This window comes from Hyperolius riggenbachi, chromosome 4 (genome assembly GCF_040937935.1).
Source record: "Hyperolius riggenbachi isolate aHypRig1 chromosome 4, aHypRig1.pri, whole genome shotgun sequence".
Taxonomy (NCBI): domain Eukaryota; kingdom Metazoa; phylum Chordata; class Amphibia; order Anura; family Hyperoliidae; genus Hyperolius; species Hyperolius riggenbachi.
Window position 1 is genome coordinate 390094024 of NC_090649.1, and position 13429 is coordinate 390107452.

General features: G+C 42.5%; 1 protein-coding gene across 6 annotated transcripts in view; it reads left to right on the forward strand.

Annotated features, from left to right (window-relative positions):
• The window catches only part of MAP4K3 (mitogen-activated protein kinase kinase kinase kinase 3), a 391382-nt gene that overhangs the window by 303078 nt on the left and 74875 nt on the right, over positions 1-13429 (forward strand). For all 6 annotated transcript variants that reach the window (XM_068232153.1, XM_068232154.1, XM_068232156.1 and 3 more), the window contains one exon: positions 4916-4974. In XM_068232153.1, coding sequence (XP_068088254.1) covers positions 4916-4974 — 59 coding nt within the window. The remainder of the gene's footprint in view (positions 1-4915; positions 4975-13429) is intronic.

A 13429-nucleotide genomic window follows, 5' to 3' on the forward strand; every position in this document is an offset into this window, starting at 1 on the left:
AAAGTCAGCATTTCTACTTTGCTCTAAAAGATTCCCCTCAGCTTAAAAGATACTATCTCAGAAATATTTTTTACCAGAACATCACTGAAATGGTTAAACAAAGCAGTTTGTCCCGCTATTCAGCTTCAAATCCGCATCCAATCGGAGATAACAGTATCTTTGTTTGCATTCCAATGTTGATACATGTGTGTAAACACAGTGTAACAAGTGAAACTGAGCTCTCTGTGAAGCTCTCTGTGCTTCAAGCACACAAACAGCTCAGAACCGCTAATTAGAAGATGTTAATATATAATAAAAAGCAGTTTGAATAAAATGCAATGGCAAGTTTCAGGGCAAGATAAACTACACTTTGGAAACTTGTAATTTGTAAACAGACAATATTACTTGTGCACAAAAGCAAATATTATAACTGTATGGTAATCAAAAGTAGGAAAACACATTTTTATCGAATGTTATGTCGGAGTTTCAGACCACATTAATGTTCTCCTATGTTCCCGTTGCTTACAGTTGGCAGTATAAATATGACCAATCTGACAAGTCCAATATTTTTATGGGGGGTTCTTAGGGTTTTCTTTATTTTCAAAATCACTTGCTGAACTGCAGTTGCTTAGTCCAACTGACTGAATTGTTTGCAAATGAGTAGACAGGCTGGCTTTCAGGGATAGTTTTTATAAAGAATGAAGGGGATACTGAGAATCCCCCATGAGCAGCTGGACTGACTGTATCATCCATCTCCACTGACGTACTGACAGTGGGTTTAATAGCAAACCTGCCATGCCACCCTCTTTTATTCTGATAGGGAGGAGTGATGAGCAGCAGTTCTATCCCCCCTCCTAGAACGTAGCGCAGATTAAGTCTGCGGAGGGATAGAGGCGGACGTCTGGTTAATAAAGTTGTTAGCTAGAGAAAGACTATTTATGCCAAATAGTACCTGTCCACATCACCATGCTGCATTGCAGAACTGTGGGAAAAAAAGTCCTGCTGCAGGCATTTGTTGTATTGCCATGCTTTTTCCTAATCAAGTCAGGTTCCTAATGAATTACAGCACAGGTCATGATTTAAAGTCCCCATACAGTACTTGATTTTCCCAGCAAATTTGATGCCACAATGTGCTGGAAAGATGTTGGTAGAAAGCGGTGCTTGATTTTGGGATGACCAACGGACCGCCGGCTTATATATGCGCTCCCCTTTGGCTCTGAAGAGTGGAGAGTTTGTTCACCTATCCACCGGGGACTCCTCCTCCGGTTTCCTGTGTCTTCTCTCCATTGACGCTGGGGCGCTTGTACCAGTAACCGGACGGCAAACAAGTCCACTTCACACTTGGCAGACTGGTAGATAGGTGAGTGTTTGTTCCACTGTAACACTCTGCACTGCCCAGAGTCACACATAGATGGGCGAGTCTCTCGGGAACTGGCAGGTGGTGGTGACTCCACAAACCTCCAATAGATTTCAAGCTGAACTCTGCTGTAAATCTGTGTGCAGTGTGCGGCAGGTAATAGATCCCTCTCTGTTGAGATTCATTTGATGGTTGAATCTGGTGGCCATTGACAAGTGTATGGGCTCCTTTACAGTGAAAGTCCCCATGTACTATACACTAAAAACAATCCATCAGGATGGTGTGATAAAATCATGTGACTACATAATGGCCCCCAGCAGTTGGGCAGAGCTCAGGAATCGTGGTGACCTTCGCATCTCCGAATCGCCAACAGACATAGGCCTCCCTCACAAGTGGGACTCAGCGTGCCAGAAACATTGCAAAACTATCATTTTAGGTGGAATATGTCTTTAAATTGGCACAGTCCTCTTCACTCCACATTTATCTGGTTTGTGTTTCTGTCTTGTTTTACTGATATCTCTCGGGAACATGTTTTATGCAGTGATGATGTTGTTTCCATGATGTTTAGATGTATGTAAACTGTTTGAATGTATGCATATGTTCTGTTCTGATGAAAATGTGGTTTTAATGAAGTTGTTTTGTTTAGTAAATGCCTGCGTAATGTAACCATTGAGGACTTCTGTGTTGGCTTTGATATTGCACTGCTTGTACAGTGTCTTTATGTGATGGCTAGGTGTGTATTTCTCATTGTTTACAAGGTGTGAGGATAAGACAGATGGTAGAGGCCAGCCACACACCTCCCTGCTTGTTCTGTAAGGCAACGTTTCCACTGTAGCGTGAAATTTTCGCCTGCAAAAAATCATATACGATTTCTCTGCTTGGTGAAAATTTGCATGTAAATTTGAACGCGTCTTTATGCGAATTTTCGAAAATTCACATTAGTTAAATATAACATAGTCTGCCCAGTAACAGCTTAGTCATGATTGCTGACAACTTCCTGTAACCATCGATCGAATGCTAATTTTTGCGCAAATAACGCGAAAAATCGCGCTGCCTATACAAAGCATTGTACGCGAATCGTATGCGATGTCTGAAAAAATTATGCAGGGCCTCAGATTTTTTCACGTGTACGAACACATACAAAAATTTGCGTTGAATGGAAAGTGTCCCATTCACTACCATTAGTTGCCAAATTGATGTGAATTTTCTGAGAGAAAAATCTGACGCAAAACGCACAAGTGGAAACCTAGCCTAAGGGCCCTTTTCCACTAGCAATCGCAATCACAAATCACAAACGCCAGCGATTGTGATTTTTCATTAATTTTGTATTGCGATTTGCGATTTTCATTTGCATTGCATTATCATTGTAAAAATCACTCCAGCAAGCGATTGCGATTAGCGATTTCCAAATCGAATCGCTGTAGTGGTAAATACTTCTCGTCATTTCTATGATAAAGTAACAACCCTAGCGATTTAAAAATCACTAGCGATTTGCGATTTTGCGATTCAGCAATCACAGTCGCTCTAGTGGAAAAGGGCCCTAATAGTCTGCTAGCAAAATAAATAACAATAAAAGCTGAAGGTGACACATACTCTAGGCTAGAGCAATAAACATCTACAGTTCATAAAGCAGATTACTTACCATAGAAATACACCCTGAAGTTGACATTTGTTGGAGGGCATTTGGAGAGTTTGGCTTACTTATCAGAGCTCTATTTGAGATAATAGACCTGGAACACTCTATTCAAATGATGTGGCGCCCAATCCCTCGTCCAGAGTGAAGAACAGTGAGACAGCAGCCTACAGCAGTCACCTGACCACCACTTTTGAAATAACATTTTAGCCCTAAATTGTTAAAATTAAAGTGGATCCGAGATGAACTTTTAGGCCTGGTGCACACCAAAACCCGCTAGCAGATCCGCAAAATGCCAGCAGATTTTGAAACGCTTTTTCTTATTTTTCTGTAGCGTTTCACCTAGCATTTTGCGGTTTTGTGAAGCGTTTTTGGTGTAGTAGATTTCATATATTGTTACAGTAAAGCTGTTACTGAACAGCTTCTGTAACAAAAATGCCTGCAAAACCGCTCTGAACTGCCATTTTTCAGAGCGGTTTGCGGTTTTCCTATACTTTACATTGGAGGCAGAAACGCCTCCGCAATCCAAAATCTGCAGCAGCCCGGGAGTATGCATTTCTGCAAAACGCCTCCCACTCTGGTGTGCACCACCCCATTGAAATACATTACCCTAGCGTTTCCACATCCGCAATCGGATCTGAAAACGCGACCGAACCGCTCTGGTGTGCACTAGGCCTCATTCATTGCATAATTGTGTTCCTTTCCTATTGTTTATAGGGCACTCCTCAAGCCAAATACTTTTTTGTTTTTGTTTTAATACTCTAATTTCCTATAAACTAAACAAGCCCCGCCCAGGTTTTCAGAGAGCCTTGGCAGTAGCAAGGGCTCATGGGAGCTCAGTCTGGGCAGGAGGAGGGGGAGGTATTTCTAGCCAGAGATTTCAGAGGCAGAGGGGAGGAGGAGGGGGAATTCGTTTTTTTTCAGTCTGAGTGCTGATGGTGCAGATAAGCCTGCCTCTGTGTAATGTTTACAAACAACATGGCTGCTGTCATTGTATCACAGGAAGAAATAACCATATTCTATTAAAGCTGTTTGCAGCTAGATTTGCTCTTTAAACTATCTAAACTTTACATAAAATCTATAGACAAGTTACTTGTTATAGTTAGATTTTCATCTCGGATCTGTTTTAAGAAAGTATGGTTTAGGGTGATAAGTCCATTTCATGTGTACAATGCCACTTTAACAAAAAAAAATTGTTTCCATTTAAAAAAAAACAAGTAAGGTTGGTATTTCAACTTTTTTATTATTGCAAGTAGAACAACATACTTTGCTGTTTAAATCAAAATCCCAGAGATACAGACTTTATTGAATGAGCATCCAGCCAGGCACTCTATAATAACCTGGTTGAGGGAAATACAGGATGAGGCTGGGTGATCGTTCAGTGAAGTCTGGCACTCCAAAATGCAGGCATAGATTACATACCTGGGGTTGTATGGGTAACATTACATTAGAGGTGACAGGTCTGCTTTAAGTCTCTCAGCCTCTGCATCTCTGTATCTTTAGTTCCTGTAGCTTTCTCCGCAGAGGGAAATCCCAGCATGATCTCTTTGAGATTGAGAATATATCAGAGAAATAAAACCAACCCACTTCTTCCTTTACTCCCTGCAATCAAACATAAGGCTGTTGTAGTGTGTTCCTTTAAAATATCACAATTCATGGTTTATCTGTGGGTAAGAGTTTCTGGTTTGTCCTCAAACAAAACTTCAATCCTCTAAACCCCCCTTTACCTGTAACACCACCTGACTTGTGCTGTATTATTAAATATTGTTGAAAAGCCTACCAGTATGCTTAGCTCATTTGGCTATCCCTGTATACAGCATAGGTTGGAATGCCTAAACATCCAGAAGTCTGATTTAAAGTATTAGATATTGAGCGATCTGGAGCGATCTATTATATGTTTTATTGACCTGTTATTATCTTGTTTCTCTCTTGTTTTGTTTGTGTAGGATCTACAGTTAGATTATGGCCAAGGACCGCAGACTGGTTATTTTCTTGGCGGAAACAAGTAAGTTGCTTTTAAGATTAGAAGGATTTTTCGAAATGCTTAAGTTGAACTGTTTACTCTGCCAAGTGATGTTATTGATTTATTTTTATTGCCATGCTTTTGTTCAGGTTTTATGAGCTATAGCAAACCAGTTTGTGTACCTTGAAGCAGGGGGTGATAGCCCTTGAAGAAATAAATAAAAGTGCAAAATAGCTTGGATAAACATATAAGAAGTTACTATCAGAGACATAATGTAACAAACAGCATTGCTATAAAGAGGTTTGTTAGGAGTTCAGTTGGTCAGACCTGGGCTTGAAGAGAAGGAGCCACAAAAAGACAGGAAAAGGGGGAAAAAATAATAAATATATGCAAAACCACCCATACCGTATTATGGCTTTGAGTACCACACACAATGCGGTTTAGACATACATGTCAAACTCCGGACAAATCTGGCCATTAAATTTAGCCCTCAAGTGGTTTCCCCACTTTGCATTATGTTTGGCCCATTCCAGACCACCACAGAAAACAAGAAAACCCACTTAAAGCACCAAACCTGACAATTCTTAGGGTAATTGTAGAAATAACACTTTATTGAAAACCATTACAATAAAATCCAATTAAAATCACCACATGGGTGATGCGGGTGATAGATAATAAGTATTACACAATATTAAATAATAAACATCCAACACTCTCTCCTGAGTAAACAATGAATCCAAATATATCACCATAAAGTGCATGATTCAAAAATTGAAGTAAAAAAACTATTTAACTAATGAACAATAATCATAATAAATATAATACATTCCAGTTGAATTTGACCAACCTAAAGGATGAGTGACATAAAGAGAAAAAGACTGACCAAGGAAGTCAGTAAAGTGAATCAGTGCAATATAAGAAGGTGCTTACGTGCAAGGAAGAGAGGAGGATAAGACCAGCCAGACCGCCGCAGCCTTAATGCATCTCGCAGCTAAGCCTCCTTCAGAAGCGGACGATTAGCCGTGAGATGCATTAAGGCTGCGGCGGTCTGGGTGGTCTTATCCTTCTCTCTTCCTTGCACGTAAGCACCTTCTTATATTGCACTGATTCACTTTACTGACTTCCTTGGTCAGTCTTTTTCTCTTTATGTCACTCAAATTCATCTGGAATGTATTATATTTATTATGATATTTGTTCATTAGTTAAATCCTTTTTTGACTTTAATTTTTGAATCATGCACTTTATGGTGATATATTTGGATTAATTGTTTACTCATGAGAGAGTGTTGGATGTTTATTATTTAATATTGTGTAATACTTATTATCTATCACCCGCCCGCTTCACCCATGTGATGATTTTAATTGGATTTTATTGTAATGGTTTTCAATAAAGTGTTATTTCTACAATTACCCTAAGAATTGTCAGGTTTGGGGCTTTTAGTTGTTTTTCTTGTCTTCTGCAGTCTGTATATACCCCACAGCACATCCTGCTGTTGCCTAAACATGTCCTTAATTGAGGCAGTTTAGCAGACAAATATAATATGATTATGTATGGTGCTTGTCCATTTATTGCTACATTCTAGACCACCAGGGAAGCTATATTGGAGGTGAAGCCCTAGAACACCACGGAAGCCATATGGGAGGGGGGGGGGGGGAGTAGGAGGAAAGGGAACTGTATAGGGGAGGGTGGAGGCCTCTAGACAGCAGGGAACTGTATAGGGGAGGGGGGCCATTAGACACTTGGGAACTTTATAAAGAAGGAAGGTGGCCTGTAGACATTGAGGTTGGCCTGCGACTTGGTCACAACTTCGGCCCACTTTGTATTTGAGTTTGACACCCCTGGGTTAAGAGGATCCTAGTTCTGTAAGCTGTCAGAAGCTACCTGCAATTTAATATTACAACGCGATCGTGCACACCGGAGAGGGGAGATTAACCTGTCGTATGACAGCTGACATCTCCCCTCAGTGATCAGCAGCCATCGCATATGGCCACTGATCACGTGATCACTATGATCACTGACGGATCATAGTGATCACTTGCAGAGCTGCGGCGGTAGGGGGAAAGAAGAGCATCCACTCACCTTCCTGCCATTCTCCCAATGATCGGCGCTCCCCTCCGCTCTGGCTGGCATTCCTGCTGTATTGACGCTAAGTGCCAGGTCCCGGCTTGATGACGTCATCAAGCCGCGACCCGGGACTTAGCATCAGTACTAGCCGGGAAGCCAGTGAGAGCGGAGGTGTCTACAGCTGCTCATCGCTGGAGCCTGGGAGGTGAGTAAAGGCTGCCAGCAATACAGGGGACACCTGGCCACCCAGGTGGGACCATACCTAAGTGCCCACAGTAGGGATCCGGCTGCCTGACTCCCCCAAACCCCTCCCCCCCCCCCCCCCCCCGCCGCATGTAAAATGCCTGGTCCTTTAGGGGGTTAAGCAGCCGGTCTCGAAGGGGTTAAAATACATACCCACATACTATACATGTATAGGCCCAGCAGATTTGCCTGCTGTTGGCAAGGGGGGGACGCTATGGTCATTGGAGATGGCTGGGATTCAGCTTTATGAAGTCTCACCCAACCATTGGTTTTCACTTAGTAAATGGGTGTATATTGTTTTTGGTTAATAAATCACCCTCCCAGTCACTTTCTAGTAACATGCTATATTAGATGCCCAATAATGCACCTCCTGTGCATACAGGGCAGTTTTAGGAGCTGAAATTTCTTTTTTTTTTTCATATAATATTATTGAAGAAAGGAGAATGTCTCCGCATACAAAAAAAAACAATCTACAATTACCACAGGACTAATTACTCCTTCTCCCCTTCCCTCCAAATTTTATCATACAAAAAAAAAAATACAAGAATTTACACAAAAGCCCCTCCCCTTTCCCCTCCAAACCCGAACATCCAATTCCTCATCAGACTAATAAAGGTAAATTTTATATATATATATAACATTCCGTCCTACAAATGACAATATATTCCTAATCCTGATAACAGAAATCCCACCTTAAGAGACCCCTCCCCTACATCTCCCCCATACTCCCATATTCTGTCTTGAAACTCCGACTATTATTCCCACTTACTATTAAAGCCCCCCAACTTATCCTGCTGAAGAGAAATCTGATTCTCAATACCCTTCAATACATTAACTTTACCTATCCACTCTCTAACAGTAGTAGGATCTTGACATCGCCACTTAATTGGAATCAAACTTTTAGCAGCTATCAACATTTGGGAGACAATTGATCTCTTGTAACTACCAATGGACTTCAACCTATCATGCAACAACACTTTGGAAGGATCCCAATCAATTCGTTCCGCACATAATCTACTAATACAATCTAATACCTTCTCACAAACCTAGAAATAATAGGACATTCCCACTCCAGATGTATTAATGTGCCCTTCGCCCCACAAACTCTCCAACATCTATCACTTACGCCAGGATATATACTGTAGAAGCCAGTCTATACCATCTAGTCAACAAGAAGTTTTCAATGCCATCTAGTCAACAATTCAAAATTAACTTCCTTAATTTTAGAACTAGGAGCGTAAATTTCTGTATTTTACATGTACACATACATGTGCCACATTGTGTCAGGTGAGGTGCTGAGATGCTGTCCAGCAGTCGTACCGCTATTTGCTTTCTGAATACCTGCTTTTCTGCGGTGTAGATATAATTGCTTCCTGGGTAGAGAAGGCAAGCATTAAATTGCTTTTCTTGACAAATGAGAGCAACAAATGTTAGAATGTTGCAATGAACCATATGCATAAAGCAGATGAATGGAAATCACAAACCACAGGCTTCGGTGAAGAAAAAGAGCTGCAATAGAGAGGAATTCTTAGCATGCACAGAACAGTGAGAGTAGTTTCCTTTCATCATAAGAAATATCAGTGCAAGAATTTGCTGGGAGGCAGGAGCGAGCCATGCAGAGCTTTTGTGTTGTGGGCACTGACTCGCAGAAGATAAATTATTCCTCAGTAAAGGATGCTCTCCTCTATTCTCTCTGCCTACCTTGTTTAAGTATATCTGGGCTCATTTGAAGATCATGCTGAGTCTTGGCTGAAAATACGGTTGAAACTCTACATGAAAGCAGCATCAGTCCTTTCTGCTGACCAATCTGGGGGCGCGAGTTGAGCACGGATGCTTATTTGCACAGAATCCCATTATTTTCTGATTCCAGCAGCAGTTTTACAGCAGTGTCTAATTTCTCTCTAAAATAATACCGTATGTGCCCAATGTGGGCAGCTTTTTGCTAGTGTTTGATCATCTTTTTAGATTTGTTTTTGGCGGTGTGACAGTATATATTTTTTATGGCTCATTATGCTGAAAACAAACTTTTGGGTTTTAGATGTGATGCTACTAAAAGTCATACTTTTTATTCAGATGGAAATGGGCAATAAAAGCTTCATACCTCTCTAATGACGTGCTTATCTGTTATGGGGCCAGTAAACATTTTTTATTTAAGTTAGCTAAAAAAAGCAACATATCATTAAGCTGTTTGGTAGCCTTCTTTCGTTTGGAATTATATTGTGACTTATACGCCTACAAATGAGGTATCATCAGACAGCACCACTGTACAAATTATACATTTTTAATATTAACCAATATAATTGAAAAAAAAATATGAATCTAAAAACATTTAATAAGTGTTGGTGACTGCTTCCATCTGTATCAAAATCATCATGCGGCACCTTAAGGCGTACGTTTCAAAACACTGCGCACTAATTTGGGTGCAGGCTAAACAAAAAAAACGCAGTTAAGGGAGCATTTTATATCGGTAGTAGAATATCGGTAAATTTACTGATTTTCTACTACTTAATTAATATAGAGAAATATCGATAATATTTGCTGATATTTCACTATGATGTAAACTCTCCCTACTCTCACACCCTCCTTCCCCCCCCCCCCCTTTCCTCCGGCAACTAATAACCCTGCCCCTGAGCAAATTATAACCCTCTCCCCGGGTAACTAATAACCCTCTCCCCCGAGCAACTAATAACCTTCCCCCCGGCAACGAATAACTTGCTTTTTGGTAGCTGCAGTTCACATAGGGGGTGGTCCCAGCACCCGCTTTTGAGAGCGTGCCCATTTGTGTTGCACTACAATTAGTAAGACCTCTGTACTTGGTATCTATACTCCAGTGATTCCCAAAGGGGACTTCACAGAAGAGAAACCCGGGTTTCAAAAAGTGCTGTTAAAAATGTCCAAAAGCCTGATAAACAGGTGGTACTTATCCGTTAGCCGAGCGCATCCTCTAGGTGGCGACAAAACTCCACCAGAGTTGCATCTTTCCCTACTATCCATGTCGGCCTGGAGGGGGAATAGTAATTAGCGCCACCTGCCGGATGCGCCCGGCTAACGGATAAGTACCAAACAGGTAAATAATTATCATAATAATTTGCTCATCCTGACCTGCAGGTAAATGTAACAAAAAAGTGCAATGTGCGGATAAAAAATACAATTAATATGCAAACAATTGGTAATAAATCTATATAACCTGTGCTGTTTGCAAAAAATGCAAAACCTGTATTGAATTGTGCACTGATCTAGATGGAGCAGAATAAAGGTGTCTGTGCACAAACAAAAAGTGCAAATGTGCAAGGAAGTGTGGAATAAATACTTATACTGGTAGACAAGGTGCAGAAGATGCCAGCAGTGGGTACACAGTGCTGAGGGAGCATAGGATAGGGATAGGAGAGTCCGACCACCAGGTGGCCCATATTTCTTCAATTATTAATGAAATCATGTGCAAGTTGCTTGGTGTTCTCACCTGCTTGGTGGACAGTCTTGTCTTCCAGCAGGTGGAAATCACCTCTCTGGGCTGCGGCACACCGAACGGCTTTTTGAGCGTTTCTGCAGCCGCTTGTGGCTGCGGATACGCTAGGGTAATGCATTTCAATGGGGGTGTGCACACCACAGCGGGAGGCGTTTTACAGAAACTAATCCTCCCGGGGTGAGGCATTTTTTGGATTGCGGAGGCGTTTCTGCCTCAATGTTAAGTATAGGAAAAACGCAAAATGCTCTGAAAAACGGCAGATCAGAGCGGTTTGCCAGGCGGTTTTGTTACAGAAGCTGTGCAGTAACAGCTTTACTGTAACAATATATGAAATGTACTACACTGAAATCCGCAGCAGCAATCCGCAAAACGTTAGCAAAACGCCTCAGAAAAATAAAAAAAAGCGTTTAAAAATCTGCTAGCATTTTGCGGATCTGCTAGCGGGTTTTGGTGTGCACCGGGCCTAAGACCTTTCCCACTTCTTGTACATTCATTCATCTGATAGCTGAGCGGAAAACAAAAGTCCTTTCTACTCGCTAGAGTGAGCTTCTCAATATGGTGGACAGTAGAGACAGTCCACGAGATGCAAATAATTCTGGCTTGTATGCAAAATTTCATGCATATTATATGCAGCTCAGAACTGGACTAATTAAAATCAACATGAGGGCTCTTTTACACTGCATGCGATTCCGATTGTTGATGCAATTAAAGCAAGTCCTGCATGCTGCGTTTTTTTGTGTTGCTAGCATCCAGTGAAAATCGGAATTACAATTTGCAGTGTAAAAGAAGCTTGAAGGTCATTTGGCTGGGCCTCCTGTGATCTTTCAAATAATCTGAAATCATGATTAATAGAAGGTAACATAGAAATAAAGTGTATGTTTCACCTCTATTGAACAGGCTCTTGTAGGTCTTCTTGTTTTCAGTCAGGATCAGTACTATAAACATAAAACCTATAACCTACAATTTTATTCTTAAAGTTACATACTTCCGTCAGTAGGGGGAAGCCCCTGGATGCTCCACCTCCGGATCTGAATCCTATAGAGTTCACCCTGTCTCCTATCTGTGTTCTAGTTCCAGCTCTGTCCCCCATTTACATTTGCCGCCTCTGGGAGTCCATGGAAGGCTTCGTACTATGTGATTGCGCACCGGCACAGTATGGAGCCGCCCACTTTTGGGAGCACTCGGGACTCAAGTGCCCCCAAAGGTGTATTCCAGCTGCTGGTCAAATGCATCCAATAGGGGTGACTGCACTGGAACGAGGACATCAAGAGAGGACCAGGAAAGCTCTTTAGGATCCAGAGCATTCCCTCTCCATAGTTAAGGATCTGCCTTTTTGTTTTTTTCCCTTCAGTTTTACTTTAAATAGAAGAGGCTTTATGTAGTTATATCTATTTCACTTGTGCAAGAGCCAAGGAAATGTAACTGTGAGCACATATTAGTTTTTGTTTTTCCTGTAATCTGCCAGCTCAAGTGATAAAGAGCCTGACTGCAATATCATATAAGAAGATCACTTCCGAAAATGCTTTCCTTTTGTGCAAAAAATGTGATGAGGTACTTTAAAAAGTGCCGCAATGAAAATGTGTGCAAGATGCTGCCGAGTAGAATATCGGTAAATTTTACTGATATTCTACTATGTTCTGCTATAAATTGTATATCGGTACTGCTACCAATATTCTACTACTGGCCTATCCTAATTTATTCTCACACTAACCTTCCTTGCATCCATGCCTAACACTAACCTCCCCCCTACCCATGTCTTACACTAACACCCCCACCTTTGCCTGACATTAATCTCCCCTACCCACACCTGACACTAACCTCCCCCTACCCATGCTTGACACTAACCCTCCTACCCACGCCTGACACTAACCCTCCTACCCAAGCCTGACACTAACCCTCCTACCCACGCCTGACACTTAACCCCCTACCCACGCCTGACACTAACCCCCCCTACCCATGCCTGACACTAACCCCCCTACCCACGCCTGACACTAACCCTCCTACCCACACTAACCCTCCTACCCACGCTTGACACTAACCCTCCTACCCACGCCTGACACTAACCCTCCTACCCAAGCCTGACACTAACCCTCCTACCCACGCCTGACACTAAACCCCCTACCCACGCCTGACACTAACCCCCCTACCCATGCCTGACACTAACCCCCCTACCCACGCCTGACACTAACCCTCCTACCCACGCTTGACACTAACCCTCCTACCCACGCTTGACACTAACCCTCCTACCCACGCCTGACACTAACCCTCCTACCCACGCCTGACACTAACCCTCCTTCCCACGCCTGACACTAACCCCCCTACCCATGCCTGACACTAACCCCCCTACCCACGCCTGACACTAACCTACCCACGCCTGACACTAACCCTCCTACCCATACTAACCCTCCTACCCACGCTTGACACTAACTCTCCTACCCACGCCTGACACTAACCCTCCTACCCACGCCTGACACTAACCCCCCTACCCACGCCTGACACTAACCCCCCTACCCACGCCTGACACTAACCTACCCACGCCTCACACTAACCCTCCTACCCACACTAACCCTCCTACCCACACCTGACACTAACCCTCCTACCCACACTAACCCTCCTACCCACGCCTGACACTAACCATCCTACCCACGCCTGACACTAACCATCCTACCCACGCCTGACACTAACCCTCCTACCTACACATGAAACTAACCCTCCTACCTTCAC